At 38.3% G+C, this 16654-nt stretch overlaps 1 protein-coding gene across 1 annotated transcript in view; it reads right to left on the reverse strand.

Annotated features, from left to right (window-relative positions):
* Positions 1-15977, reverse strand: part of NBAS (NBAS subunit of NRZ tethering complex) — a 388176-nt gene extending 372199 nt beyond the window's left edge. Inside the window, exons 1-6 of the mRNA XM_032172256.2 lie at positions 15831-15977; positions 13250-13304; positions 11440-11476; positions 8712-8789; positions 8135-8182; positions 6211-6254 (exon numbers count right to left, since the gene is read on the reverse strand). Coding sequence (XP_032028147.1) covers positions 6211-6254; positions 8135-8182; positions 8712-8789; positions 11440-11476; positions 13250-13304; positions 15831-15947 — 379 coding nt within the window. The 5' untranslated portion in view covers positions 15948-15977. The remainder of the gene's footprint in view (positions 1-6210; positions 6255-8134; positions 8183-8711; positions 8790-11439; positions 11477-13249; positions 13305-15830) is intronic.
* Positions 15978-16654: the final 677 nt, after the last annotated feature.

The following is a 16654-nucleotide window of genomic DNA, read 5'->3' on the forward strand; positions in this document are numbered from 1 at the left end:
TTTAAATTCTGTAATCTAAATTTCCACCTTCCGTCTATAACAATGAGAGCAAATTAAACCCTCTATGTAGAAGAAAGGAACTAATATGGGCAAAAATCAAGGTAAGCAAAAAAAGAAATCCATAAAACCCAAAATTTTTTTCTTGAAGGATATTAACAAATGGACAAAACTCTGGCCTGACTGATTTAAGAGAAAAGGGAAAAATACCAAGTATAAATCTCAAAACCGATAGAGGGGACGTCAGTACAGATCCTACAGACAGAAGGGTAATAGGGAATATTATAAACATTAAGCCAATAATTTCTACAATTTAGGGAAAAATTCCACAAAAACTGGAATAAAAGAAAACTAAAATTTTAAAAAGCCTTATTATTATTTTAATTAAACTCAAGATTTAAAATTGATTAATTAAAAGACTGCTTACAAGAAAACTCCAAGTTTCACTGGTGAATTCCATCAAACATTTAAGGAAGAAATAATTCAATTCTACACAAACTGTTTCAGAAAATAAAAAAGGAGGGAACACTTGCCAACCCTTTTCAAACCAGCACTACTCCAATACCAAACCAGGAAGACATTACAAAAGAGCAATCTAGATACCAATATCCTTCATGAACGCAGACGCAATAATCTGCTATGTTTTACACAATTATCTGCATAAATGCCTGATGACGATTTTCCCTTGCTGGTGGAATCAAATACAATATCTAGTTGCTTGCTGCTCAGAGATCAAGTTTATAAGCATTTCCTGGATTGTCTGGATAGCTGGGAGACCTATGTCCTAACACCTAAGATGCTATTCAGTAGAAATGATCAAAAAAGATACTCTGGAAAGTGCTTCTTAAACTTCAACCTAAAAATTACTCTTTTTTAACAACCTATCTTTAAGTGAAGAAATCAGATTACAAAACACTTAGGTAGAGAAAAATGTCTGAAACAATAAATAAAATGTTGATAATATTTATCTCTTGGTGGTGAGCTTATTTTTCTTTTCTACTTTTTTCTCACTTTTAGTTTCTAAAGTTTCTACGAAGAATGTGTATTATTTTTTCAATAGGAAAAAATTACTTTATCTAAACTTACAAAAAAAGGGCAAACAGTTATCATATAATCTGAGGATCCTGAATCACAATTCTGGAACAAAATGCTTCATTTCAAAGTCTGGGTGTTTCAGTCGGGCATGGTGGCTCACGCCTGTAAGCCCAGCACTTTGGGAGGCCGAGGCAGGTGGATCACTTGATGTCAGGATTTTGAGACCAGCCTGACCAACATGGTGAAACCTCGACTCTACTAAAAACACAAAAATTAGCTGGGCGTGGTGGCAGGCGCCTATAATCCCAGCTACTTGGAGTCTGAGGCAGGATAATCACTTGATCCCAGGAGGTGGAGGTTGCAGTGAGCCTAGATGGCACCACTGCACTCCAGCCTGGGTGACAGAGCCAGACTCCGTCTAAAAACAAAACAAAAAAACCAAGTCTGGGTGTTTCAAATAGTCTATCCTTCCCAACCTTTTTCATGTCAACACACAGAGAAAATCATATTTGTATGGCATCTAACAGTAAACTGACGAGGCTGCTGGAAGCCAGAGGCAACCAGTAGAAGCTCAAGCTGTCAGAGTGCCCACCCAACCACTGGAGGGCTGACGGGACTTCACCACACCTGTAGCAGGCAAGCTGCTGCGTACAATTAGGAAACTCGCATTTATGGTATCTCAAAATCAAAACTATGAAAAATATCTGTTGACTAATGTAGTACAACTCTCTTTAAAAACTCTAATTTCATGTGCTATTTTTAGGTCATTATTCAGGTAGAAAGAGAAAACTGAATTACTATTTATGGCCTAACAGAGCCAAAACAAGTTACAATCCACATTTAAAACACTCTCGAATGGCGTGTATTTTATAAAACAATAATTGAAAAATATCAGAGTAGAACCAAATAGCTCCTATTTCAGTTTGTAGACTCTGCAATATGTAGTTTCAAAAATGCATTAACAACAATCTGGCTCCTTTTCTCCAGGCACACACATGAAATATCATTTGGCATATGGGAGTTATTCCCACAAAGATGAGTCAGATAACAAGCAAATGATCATTACCTCACATTATGTGAAATGGAAAGAAGCCATTAATGCAGTATTAAGGTCATAAATTCACACACACAGAAGCCAACAAAATAAAACATTAGCTCTCAAAGCATTATTTTCTTATCCTTGCTGCCACATTAACTGTACACACTAAAAACTCTGACAAATATTATAATTTGTATAAAATACAGAAGGGTAAAATTTCCCATGTTCATGTTAATTTGTAAATTTCTCGATTTACTTACTGGCTAGGAGCAGGTGTCTAATGCCAAAGCTCAAAAGAACCCTGTATATGTGAATCACTCCAACACTCTAAGCATGCTCCTCGGAAATCTATCTTAGGCCCCCCAAGCCCTCACCCAATGAAAGGGCTGCACTGGGAAAAAGGCAATTGAATACCCACCAAATTATTCCTCTGGAAACTTCTTGATCTTTACACATTATTTAAGCAAGGCCTGGTCTACTCTAATAAGCACTGGTGAGGAAACTACAGAAGGTATATTCAAAAAGGGCTAGAGCCCCAAGCTTTATATATTCATACTTAAACACTACCTCCCCTTCTATTACTCCCAAAAGGATTAGGCAAACAGGTCTTCTTATCCACCCTTATTGCTCTATTCATGCTATGTGTACACATGTATACACAAGGAATAAAAAATATTAATGCCATGACAATTTTCCACAAATTTATATATGGATCTCTATAATATGTATAATATAGACAGTATTATATATAATAAATATATATACACTCTTATGAATTTCTAAAGTTAAACAAGAAACAGGCAAACATACTTTGTTGGTATATTCATTCATCCATAAAAATCATTTGAATAGTTCCCAAGCGCCATTACCCACTTGATAGGGTCAAAAATTGTGTGCCTACGATGTGTCAGGCACCATGCTAAGTACGAAAAAAAAAAAATTATATTGGGTAAGATATGATCCCCACCATCAAATAATTTACAATCTAATTGGGAATCCGACAAGCAAATCAACAATTAAAAAAGAAATCAGGCAAGGCACAGCGGCTCATGCCTGTAATCCCAGCACTTTGGGAGGCTGAGGCAGGTGGATCACCTGAGGTCAGGAGTTTGAGACCAGCCTGGCCAACATAGTGAAACCCCACCTCTACCAAAAATACAAAAAAAAATGCCAGGTGTGATGGCACGCACCTGTAATCCCAGCTACTTCAGGAGGCTGAGGCAGGAGAATCACATGAACCTGGGAGGCGGAGGTTGCAGTGAGCCGAGATCGCACCACTGCACTCCAGCCTGCGCAACAGAGCAAGACTTCATCTCAAAAAATATATATAAATTAAATCAATAAAAAAGGAAAGCAGGCTAAGTAAGTGCTGTGATACAGGCACAAGCAAATAGATGGGAAACATGAAGATGTACGAATGGTGGGAACGAACACAGGGAGGAGAGCCGATGCTTGATCTAAAATATACAAGACTAATTAATTCAATATAAAGGTAGGAGCTTCCAAGAAAAGGAACCATCTATACATGAAGGCATGAAGGCATGAAGAACACAATGAGGTTAGAAAATTGCACACTGTTTTGTACTAGAACATAAGACATATAGCAGGGGACTCTTGCAGGATAGACAGGCTGATTGTGAAAAGTCTTCTATCGTAAATTAGAAAAAATGAACTGTATTCCAGTCAATAGCAAACAACTGACAGACTTTAGGCAGAATCATAGTAACAGTAATTATAACAATAGCTTAACATCTCCTAAGTACTCATGATGTGTCACACACTATGCCGAGAGTTTTACTTACATTAATTCATATAATCTTCCCACAACTCAATTTATAAAATTATGCTCATTTTACAGATAATGAAACTGGGGCTCAGAGAGGTAACTTGCCCGAGGTTACTAGAAATCTAGAAAGCAGTTAAGTCAGATGTGAAGGGTTACCTGCTAGAATAGTGTTTTTTTAATGATCAATTTGCCAAGGAGTATAAAGTGTGGATTACTAAAGGGCATACAGAAGAAAACTTTGTCAGCAGACTGTTGTAAGAAACCAGGTAAAAAATGTTAAGAGCCTGAACTAAGGCTGTGATGGTGGAAGTACACAAGTGGAATAAAAGAGCTATTTAAACAGGCTGAGCACAGTGGGTCACGCCTGTAATGTCAGCACTTTGGGAGGCCAAGGTGGGAGGATCACTTGAGCCCATGAGTGCACCAGGCTGGGCAACATGACAAACCCCTGTATCTATAAAAAATACAAAAAAATTAGCTGGGCATGGTGACATGCACCTGTAGCCCCAGCCACCCAGGAAACGTAGATGGGACGATCACCCGAGCCCAGGAGGTTGAGTCTGCAGTGAGCCATGATCATGCCACTGAACTCCAGCCTGAGCGAAAGACTGAGACCCTGTCTCAGAAAAATAAATAAATAAAATTACTATATAAATAAACAGGCTCCCAGGGCTTGGTAAAATTAAGTTAAAGGTGATTCTTCTCCATCATGGCACTTAGTACAAGTACAATGATTATCTGTTCTCTCTCTCTCAAAGGCTGGGCACAGTGGCTCACACCTATAATCCCAGCACTTTGGGAGGCTGAGGCAGGAGAACTGCTTGAGCCCAGGAGTTTGAGGCTAGCCTGGGCAACAAGGCAAGACCCTCGTCTCTACAAAAAATTTAAAAGTAATAAAAAGTTAGCCAGGCATGCTAGTGCATGCCTGTGGTCCTGGCTACTCAGGAGGCTGAGGCAGGAAGATCACTTGAGCCCACGAGGTCAGGCTGCAGTAAACCATGATCACACCACTGCACTCCAGCCTAGTAACAGAGTGAGGCCGTATCTCAAAAACTAAAAATAAAAAAAGAACAGCATTTCCATGAGGGAGTGGGGGAATCTTCTGTATTACCACATTGTAGCTCTGAAAACTACCAGTGCCTCCCACCTCCTTGCTCTCTGTTGATGTCAAATATTTATTTTATCCTAATACTGTTTTAAGATAAAATATTTATACGGCTTCATTTCTATTACACAAGAAAATCATGTAAAGCCCTAAATACAGTGCCAGGCACACAGTCAGAACACTATAAATGTTTGTCATCAATACAATAACCATGATTACCATCATTATACTTCCTACAACAATTGCACTGTTAAACTAACACAAGATCAGACAGATGGAACTGTAGGTCCTGTAAATAAAACATAGGTAATAGATGCATTTACCTAATACCACTCTTTTTTTCTCCCATAAGTTTCCTGCTTTCTCTCTTTTCTCTTTTTTTTTTTTGAGACAGAGTCTCACTTTGTTGCCCACGCTGGAGTCCAGTGGCTCAATCTCGGCTCACTGCAACCTCCATCTCCCAGGTTCAAGTGATTCTCCTGCCTCGGCCCTCCAAATAGCTGGAATTACAGGCATGTGTCATCACGCCTGGCTAATTTTTGTATTTTTAGTAGAGATGGGGTTTCACCATGTTGGCCAGGCTGGTCTCAAACTCCTGACCTCAAGTGATCCGCCCACCTCGGCCTCCCAAAGTGCTGGGATTACAGGCGTGAGCCACTGTGCCCAGACTACTCATTCTTAAAGTTGCTTTCCAAAAGTCATTTTTTTTCTCAGCCATCTCATCTGACACCCCTGGTTAAGAAATCTCATGGGATTTAATTTTTCCTTAATTAAATTTGTCAAAGTTTGTAATTATATATTTGAAAGGAGCAGGTGTTTTTGCTCACAATCATACCTCAAGCACCCAGCAAAACAGCACATACACATAAATTACAGTCAGTAAATTTTTGCTGAACATATAAACAAAGAACAAATCCTAGACTTTTTAACTAGTCTGTATCTGACTCTTGACTTACACCTATTTATTTCTGCATTTAATGCAAAATAAAGGGCTACAGACAGTTAAAAATACTTCATCCCATAACTGGCTTAGACTTTTTTAGAACCCAGCTTCCAAATCTCACTAAAATGAACCATTTTAAAGCAAAATATTTAAGACACTAAAAAAAAGGCAGTTTTTAAAATTATTTTAATAGTCATGATAATCCTTGTTAATAAATATTTAATATCTATTCTAACTTTTAAGAAACATTGTAAACTATTGCACATTTGAAATTTTCATTCTTTAAATATTTTGGAAACTCTTACCTTGACATTTCCCAATAATGGATGTAAAATCATCTTTTGCAGACCTGTAAAACATGCAAAATCAAGGCAAAAGTTTTATCCTAACATTGTATAGAACCATAAAATACCAGACACTGTGGACTAGACAGCCTCTATATATCTCCTCTTAGACATGGTTTTGTGCCTCAATTATGACCCTTTTGTCAGTGACAAAATTTTCTTCTAACCTTCTTATTGCATCAGATACGGAGCTACATCGTATGGAGACATATATATGGAATATAGTGACACAGACTAAGTGAATTTACCGTGGTCTTTTCATACAATAGAGATGTCTGGTCCCCATCCCCAAAGGTTCTGAATCAAGAAATCTGGGATGGGGCCCAAGCAAAAATATTTTTTTGCTGGATACATCAATCCTAATTAAGAACCACTGGTCTGTATCACATTACAAAGTTTGATCTTTGGGAAAAAGAGACTTAGGGGAAAAAAGTCTTATTTTAAGAAATCAAAGAGCCTTAATAGGTCACCACATTTAAATCAATAACCTATTTTAAATCTGTGATCCTGAAATATATACCAAATAGTATAATTATAAAATATGTTTAAAAATGAAAACTGGTAAACCTTCTAGAAAATAATTTAATAACAATTATCCAAAACCTTCATGTCTGTAGCATTTGACCTAACAATTCTATTTCTATAAAGTTATTCCCAGGAAATAATTACAGATACATACAGATACCAAAAAAACTGGTATGGTCTCATTTATAAAGGAGGAAAATACCCAGTATAAAGAAATCAAACTTTGCTATGCGCACTCAATGAAACATTATGGAATTACTATAGTTGACCCTTGAACAACACAGGTTTCAACTATGCAGGTCCATGTCTATGTGGATTTTCTTCTACCTCTACCACTCTGAGACGGCAAGACCACCTTCCCTTCTTCCTCCTCCTCCTCAGCCCACTCCATGTGAAGATGACGATAATGAAGACCTTTGTAATGGTCCACTTCCACTTAATGAACAGTAAATATATTCCTCTTCCATATGATTTTCCTAATAACATTTCCCAAAGAATGAACTCATTTTTCTCAGTTGCTATTGTTGCTATTTCTTTCATAACTGATACACTGTTTAAAAATAAAACACCTGAAAAGTCCAGCTTAGAGATGTCTTTTAGATGTATATAATACCACTGAATGTCTCAAGAGGACAGACGGCATAATTGATCTCAAGTAATATGTAACCTCGGTCTTTTGCACACTCATATTCAATCTACAGTTTTGTACCAACAGAGCAAAAGCATACTTTTTTTTTTTTTTTTTTTTGAGACGGAGTCTCGCTCTGTCGCCAGGCTGGAGTGCAGTGGCGCAATCTCGGCTCACTGCAACTAGTTCTCAGCTCACTGCCTCCCAGGTTCAAGCAATTCTCCTGCCTCAGCCTCCCGAACAGCTGGGACTACAGGTGTGTGCCACCATGCCCAGCTAATTTTTGTATTTTTAGCAGAGACGGAGTTTCACCACGTTGGCCAGGATGGTCTCAAGCTCTTGGCCTTGTGATCCGCCCGCCTCGGCCTCCCAAAGTGCTGAACCATCCCTACTCTTTTACACCTTCCTGAGTGTCCGTTTAGCTGATGTAGCAGTAAATAGTCAAACGAGTGATTTCCAGAGTTCTGGAGGATAGGCCTCGTTTACTGAGAAAGTAAAACTTCTTAAGAGGCAACAGAATGATCTGGGGAAGGAGAAAGATAAGCATATAACTCTGAGAAAGCATCCTTAATTTTTTAACTGGCATAAGTTGGTGTTTGACACTCACAAAATTAAGTGAGTTAATAATAAAATCCTTTTAAATATACCCCATATAAAAATCTTAGTTTCCATTTATAGAGTAACAAATATTTCTCAAAGGAAATCTTGAATATGAGTAATATTAACAATTACCTGATTTCCACACACTGATCTTGAACAGCAGCCAAAAGCTTTCCATTGCTTTTACAGAGAATAAAGAGGCAGAAAATCTATTATGAATATCTATAGCAGTTTTTAAGACAGATGGAATTATTTAATAAGTTAAAAATCGTTTTTAAATTTGTTCACATGCTTTAATTATCCATCTTTTGACCTTACAATTAGATGAGAATATAGGTACAATAGCATACAAAATGATTTAATACAACATGAATTAACACGTTTAAGCTCTCTTGCTCTCATTCTCTCACCCACTCTCCCCATCTCTCTCCCTCTCTCCCCCTCGCTCCCTCCCACTCTCTCACCCTCTCCTTCTCTTTACCTCCCTCCCTCCCTCCCTCTCTCCCTGTCTCTCTCCCTCTCTCCCTCCCTCTCTCTCCCTCTCTCTCTCTAAAAAAAAAGTTTAAACAATGCTAAATATTTGCAACAAAGAGATTTACATACAATAAAAATCAAGACTGAAAGCCCTAAGTATTCCAAAATTAACATCCGTAATGAAATGTAAAAGCTAATCCAGATAGAAAAACATATGAATTTTACACTTCCTTACCTTGCAAGTACCAAATGCCAGTTTATCTGTTTATTAACCAAGCGAACCAGTCCATCAGGGAGCAAAAAAGGTGCAGGGCTGCAATCACAACACATTAGTTAGCTTAAAATTTAATCATGAAAACCACATACATGCAGACAGACAGCACATATACTTACAGAGAGAGACATAGATTTTTTTCCATTAGAACATAAAAGTTGAATATAAGCAAACCCAAAACCCAAAGTTATTATTTGGTAGCTGAAATTTGACCATATATATTTCTCTATTTCCAAAAACACAGTGGTGTGTTCAAAGGTATAAATGTTGTGTACTTCCCAGGAAACAGACATCTAGCATACCAATAACAGAGCAGAGTACACTTACACCAACCCTTTCTGCTCTAACTACCTAGGAACTCTGGCTCAGCTGTAACAAAAACAAATTTTAGCATAGAGGTAAACTCACAAGAAAGAAAGATAAATTTCCAAGTACTGGAAATGAAAATGTCACTGAAAGCTAGAATTGGGCACAGGGTAAAGAGAGAGACAAGAACTCAAAACAGGACTTAGCATGCGGGATAAGAAATGAGCTACTGAACCAAAGAGAGGACAGGAGTTGGAAGTTAGACTCCTGCAAAAGCCAGGATGCTCAAATGACTGCACCAGGTCACTGAAAGAACTAGAAACACCTCACCATAGGCCCAGGGAGACTAAAGACTCTCTTCTCTCCCTGGAACTATGGTTCTATGGAGGACAGGAATAAAATCTCCTATGAAAAAGTAAAAGTCCAAGTCTGTACTATATGCAAGATCAGATTACAATTTCACTTTACTCATGTGATGCAAGAATCTGCAAGCATAAGTTTCAAAATAAAACCATTCACAAAAGACACAAAACTACCCACCATAAGTGAGTAAGTAGACACAGCAAATTAGAGGACTAATATCTGAAGAAATCAAGAAAACAGATGGAAAAGAAGAATAAAGAACATAATTCCATGAAAGAAAAATAGAAAAAAAATACATTATGGAAATCAGAAAACACAAATAGGATTTCAAAATGTTAGTGGCCAGGCACAATGGTATGTGCCTATAGTCTCAGCTACATGGGAGGCTAAGGCAGGAAGATTGCTTGAGCACAGAAGTTTAAAGCTACAGTGTACCATGATCTTGCCTGTAAACAGCCACTGTACTCCAGCCTGACCAACACAATAAGACCCTCTCTTTAAAAAAGAAAAAAAATTAGTAATATGCATGTAGTACACTTATGCTCATTTTTTAAACACAAAATAATATCAAAAGACAGTTACAAAAATATAATGAAGATATGAAACATGTATGTGAATACTATCTATATGAGGATGATAATTTCCTCTGGAAGGGAAGGGAAAAGAAAAAGGGAAAGGAATTGAGATGTAACATTTTGCGTAAAAAGAAAAAGGGCTAGCTGATACAAGTTTATTATATTGTCAATAATTCTCAGTATGTTTATATTTCATAATTAAAAGAACTTTTTTTAAAAAAAGAAGAAAAAGCCACTTGAAACAAATATTGACCCCAAAACCTTTGGGTTTAATTATCATAAACTGAAGAGCACAAATTGAACTATAATCTTTTTGAAAGCATGAGACAGATTAATCACTTAATGGTGCATTTGCAACCTGTACAATGATTCAAGGAAAAAGGCTTCTCAGGAGGAAGGGAGACAAAAAGATACCTACTTATGATGCCTGATCATAAGGTCCTCACACAGAGGATAGGGCTTGTATCAGAGTTAAGTTTTTGAGTCTCCCTTCTCAATAAATAACAAAAAGAATTATCAAGCGGCAACCTGAATAAGACAAGCTTGACACCTTATCCAAGGGTGTTCAGGACTAACAAGTTGTCACCTAGAGAAGTCAGAAAACACAGCCCACCTCTCATACTCCTATCCTCTCCTTCCACTCTCTCTTCCTACTCATTGCTCTATCCTATCATATCCCACACCCACAGAAAAAGTGATACAATTAAGTATAGAAATTGTAAACATGCATACATATATATGTACATATATGTATGCACATACACACACACATATGTAGGGTAAAAGCAGAAAGACATTGGAGCAAGTCCTAGAGAAATGCCAAAGGTCTCTTTTATGGAACTACATTATCTCTGGAACTTTATGACAAGATATTCTCAACGAAAAAGCAATCTATGTAAATAATTCTATAAAACAATTCCTACACATGTATCTAAAAGCAGAATTATAACTTCTTTGTCATAATAATTATTTCTTTGTTCTTTCTAAAGCTGGAAATTAGCAACATGCCTGAAAATATACTTAACACTCAAGGAATTAAAAAATATACAAGAACTGAAACCTAAAGAACCTTCTCTGATACACAGCAGTTGAACATTAACCACAAGTGAGATGATGTGACAAGAACAAAAACGTATTTTAAAAGATATGCAAGCTACAGATGCTTCATACAGACATTCAAGATAAGCCTGAGAACAGTCATCAGAGGAAGCAGAAATTGTCATGAGACATTCTTAATAGTAACTACGGGAACAAAAACTGCCCTAAGTCTACTGAGATATCTTGTGAGATTCTACCTAAATGTTTGAAATGTCTCATACTGAGTTTGCCTGAATGTCAGCAACTTTATCATGATCTAGAATTCAATTATGAAAACCAATCATATATAGAATAATATTGTTTATATTTGATGTTCATACTGTTTCTCTGAAGAACTGAAGACTCACCTGTACCAGATGTATTGGCGTAAAAATAATAAACGATCTGTAATTAAAAGAAATGGCAAAGCCAAATATAAATCAGCTGTTCTTTAAGAATCATTTTCAAATTAGATTTATAGATGAGAAATCTAAAATATACTACAGAGCGAGTCATTAAAAAAATAAAGAACTCAACTCTTAAAATGAGAGACTAAATATAACCTAATATACACTGTAACATTTACAGGGTCATATATTTATTAAATTCCAAGTTTGTGTGTTATTCAAAAGTTTCAAGTATTTCCTAACTGTTCAAGAAATAAAAGCAGTTTGAGATGTTAAATTTAATCTAAGAAGCTTTCATGAAACCATGGAGTAGAAGTTGTAATAATCACCCCTTAAAAACCAAAATATTTGTATAAAAAATTAAAACAAGATACTATTTTACACTTTACAGCAAAGATTTTTAAAATAATAATACCTAAAATGGGAAAGCCCATGGAAAACAAAACCCCTAACACGCTGTGAAAAAACAATGCTTTCTATCATCCTATTTTAAATGTACACGTATGTGTGTACCTGTGTATGCAGTTAGGTATACATCAATGGAAAGATACCTAAAGAATAACAGATTCTCTCTAGGTGGTAAGATGAGGACAAATTTTTTCTAATTTGTAGTTATCTATAGTGTCTGCATTTTCTACAATGAATTTTTATTATTTGTACACATTTTCTAAATTCTCAAAATTTAAAAGCATTTGTCATCATGAAAACTCAATATGCTAGTGCTCTTGTATCAGAAGATAAAATTAACTGTAATTAACTGTAATTTTATCAGAAGATAAAAGGATAATCAGAAGATTATAGTTAATTTCAAGTACTTAACTTCTGCGAAAATGAATTTTCTTTTTATAAGGAACTTAAATTCACTGGTATAAGGATGGATTTTGGAGCCAGAAAGACATGCAGTCAAATTCCAAATGAATGACCTTGAGTAAGTTTTCTTATCTAAAATCATAAAGGAGTAATGGCACCTACCTTTCTGGTCTGATAAAAGGACTCTATTAATGAATATGGTAAACCTGTCATGGCACCAGCTCAGTAAACCTAGTGCTCAATCCTTTCTCAGACTCTTGTTAGTTCATACGTAAAATCTGTCAGGAGTTAAATGAATACTCTGGCTTACCAAATTTGTAATTTGAGTATCTCTGACCAGATGTATCTGAAACATCACATAAACCCCTTAAAATAGTCTCTCAGTGTATTTTCACCTTCAACATCCACAGACTTTCTGAGACTCATACTGGCTTTGACCTTCATTCCTTCTAGAACAGCGGTCCCCAACCTTTTTGGCACCAGGGACTGGTTTTGTGGAAGACAATTTTTCCACGCAACCTAGGTCCCTCACACGTGCAGTTCACAATAGGGTTCGCACTTCCGTGATAATCTAATGCTGCCGCTTATCTGACAGGAAGTGGAGCTCAGGTGGTAATGCTCACTCACCCATCACTCACCTCCTGCTATGCAGCCTGGTTCCTAACAGACCACAGACTGGTACCAGTCCATGGCCCAGGAATTGAGGACACCTGTTCTAGAATATATCCATAATGGTTAAACCAAGGCTATATACTTTAGCTCTAAGCTGCATTAGAGCTAAAAACGTGCATGCGTAAATATACAAATGTATACATATACATACATATGTGTGTGTGTATATATATATATATAATTAAACTCGTATAACACGTTACTTTTATTAGGCTCCACATCAGAAGTCTAAAGAACACATTTTAACTGTTAACCATATCATTACTGTAGAGAAATAAACTATATTTACCTCGAATTGCTTTCGTGATGATAAAGGATGCACCATGTTTTTGGTTGCCTCTAGGCTGGAATTTAAAACAAAAAACCCTTACATTTGAATCTTCTAGTATTAGACTAGTATTACTTATACAATATGTAAACTCATTTTTATTTACTAATACTCAGAGTTTTGGGCACAGGGAAGCAGTGTCTTAAAACTACTTAAAGACTGAATGTTCAGGTGCAGTGGTTCACACCTGTAATCTCAGCACTTTGGGATGCCAAGGTGGGCCGACTGCTTGAGCCCAGGAGCTCCAGACCAGCCTGAGCAACGTGGCAAAACCTCATCTCTACAAAAAATACAAAAATTGGCCAGGCATGGCGGTGCATGCCTATAGTCCCAGCTACTTGGGAAGCTGAGGTGACCCGGGAGGCTGAAGATACAGTGAGCCCTGATCATGCCACTGCACTCCAGCCTGGGTGACACAGTGAGACCCTGTCTCAAAAAAAAAAAAAAAAAAAGTAGACTCAGGACGGGGGACAACAGGAGTAAAGTGAGCATAGCAGAGCTACAGGCACATGTCAGGATTAACCTTGTAGGAAAGAACAAGGATTGAAACTGGAAACTGTTTCCAAATCAAATACCAATGCAAAGACAAGAGAAGTCAAGGCCAAAGACCATACTGGTTGCCAGTTCAGCACACTCTATTGAGGCTGTAAGGTTTGCTCACAGGAAAAGTGGTCATATCTCCAAGGTCAATTCATTGACTATCTGTTGTATATCTATACAGACAATGCTACTAACAAAACATACACAGATACATAATTGCTATATTAAATAATTCTATTCCGTAAGTATAGACTGAACACACTGTGGGTAGGTTCATGACGCTAGGCACTGCATAAGATGCACTAAAGTGCCGTCAAGAAAAGCACAATGGACATACAGTAAGTGTAGACAGATTTTTAAAAAAAAACACCGTAAAGTTATTTCACTCAATAAACATGAATTGATTGTTGGATTCATGCAAGACACAATTTGGCCCTGGGGAGAGACATAAAGATGAATCAGATGTAGCTGCCCTCCAAGAGCTTATAATTCAACAGCTGAAATCAACAGAATGCAGAAATTGATAGAATGCAGAAATCAATTGAACTCCCCCACCCCCAACACACAAACACAAAACAAAGTGCTACGGGTTTCAAAGTAAGTTAATTCTGTAGTTACTTTTTTGGAATCAATTTATGGTAAGCATTCTGAAACATTATTGCAATTAACCAATGAGTGTTAAAGAGTGGAAACTTATCTAACCAGCTGCCTCAGCAACAGCTTCCTAGCTGCATAACCCAAAAAATATTCACATTAAAACAAACTAAGTACTTGAAATTAAACAGTAATATATGCAGATCTCTACCTGTCTACAAAATAAATTATTCAAGATAAGCACAAACTGCAGTGGGAAGGAGGCTACAGAGGAAAAAAATACAAACTTTGGGCTGAAAAACGAGTCGTTTCTCCAGTAAAGAAACACTCAGAAAAAATGTAAGATAACTCTTATGGGCTGGACTACATAATCTTTAATAAAGGTTCTTTTCGATCTGGCTGCTTCCTCTGGGTCTAAAACAGTAACTGGCACGTGTTAAGCACTCAATAAACATCTGTTAAACAAACATGGATAAAAAATAATAATAAAATAAAATAAACATGGATCCATGGTTCCTACTCTTCATCACAGACCCGGGAGGCCCTCACTACCAAACAACTGATAATCCCAAGATCCAGTCCATAAATTATCAACCTCTATAACCCTTCTCTAGCGGAGATCCCAATCCCAGTCAGCAGTTCTTTACTCTGCAATTCGTGGCATTTTGCTCACATCACTAACGATAGCGCATAAAACGCTAGGTTATGAAAAACGTTTACGGGACTGTCTCCCCTCTAGACGAGAAGCTCCACGAAAGCATATTCATCTCTGTATCCTTAGCACCTAGCACAGCACCTGTGACACCGAGACGGACGAATGGACACGCACACCCTTATTAAATGCTCTTTTATTGAAACACACAAGACTTGGCGTGATCCAGCCCCAGGTATGGGTAAAGGCTCAGATTCTGCGCTCTGAAGCAGCCTGGCAAATACTGAAGACTGTAAGGTCCTGGAAAATTCTCCCACCGCAGTTGAGCGTCGGCCCGGACTAGCCCTAGCCAGACCGCGAGAAGGGACCACCAAGGGTCCAGATGGGAGAAAGGACCCTCGAGTCCAGCGCTGTGCCTTCCCCTCCGAATACAGAGAGCGACACTAACAATCCCCTCTCCTCCGAATACAGAGAGCGAAACTAAGAACCAGAGTGGGATCGTATGCTCCCCAGAGAACGAAGTTCCAGCCCCCAAAAACCGAATTCTGAGCCCAGAAGGAATCTCAGGGACCACCACCCCACCCCGCCCCAGACCCCCGTTAGCCTAAGGTGCCGTTGCCAAGGCGACCGCACAAGCCATCGGGCCCTACTCCCCCACCCACCCGGCTCCACTCCCCTACGTGGCTCCTGCTACGTGGCTCTGCCCACGAAGCGCCCGCGCCAAGTTGGCTGCTGCTGTAGACGGGCCTGGTTCACCTGTACTTCAGTCTCCGGTGGCCACTCGGTGTTGACCAACAAGTCATAGAGAATCGTCTCCTCCTCACCCTCTGCAGTGCCTGGACTCAAAGCCGGCCCTGACTCGGGGGCCGCCATGTTCGCCCGGGACTCAAGCAGCGGAGGAGTGTCTCTACGGAATCCCTCACAGGACAAGATTCTCTAGCCGCGGCCGCTTTTGATTCACGGGAAAGGGAGTGAACTGACCGCGGCAAGGAAATGCTAGGTTAACCCTTTTATGAGTAGGAAGGACAGGGACTATTGCTTGTCTTGGGAACGACTTGTGTCCCGGTCCTGATACACTCCTTGTTCATTAATCTACATGAGATCGGCCAAGTCATTGAGCCTCTCTCATAAGCCAGTTTCTATAAAACAGAAATGGTAAAGGTACCCCACTGAAATGCTAATGTTCATTTGTGTATTCTTTGCCTAACACGTAGAGGGAGTTCAAACAGTGGTTTTAAAATAAACAACCAAAGTTATCCAATGAAAAGTAGCAGAGGAAGGATGCTACAGGAGCTCAGAAAAGGCAACGAAGGCCGGAGTCTGCAGGGATTTCCTGGAGGACGTGGAGCTTGTCCCTGCGTCTTTAACAATAGGCAGAATTTTAATCCACTGGAGAAGAATTTCAAGTAGCGGGAAATGGAATGAGCAGAGACAGAGGCAGAAATACAGAGTTGAAAGAACTCTTTCAGCGTGTCGCGAGTGAGTGACGACTTTCTGAGTGTGGAAGTAAAAGAATTTACCAAGACAGTGGTAGGTAAAGAAAGACAGATTAAAGAAAATATGAAAGTTCGTTGCCAGGG

The sequence above is a fragment of the Hylobates moloch genome, unplaced genomic scaffold (assembly GCF_009828535.3).
Source record: "Hylobates moloch isolate HMO894 unplaced genomic scaffold, HMol_V3 SCAFFOLD_13, whole genome shotgun sequence".
Lineage (NCBI taxonomy): Eukaryota > Metazoa > Chordata > Mammalia > Primates > Hylobatidae > Hylobates > Hylobates moloch.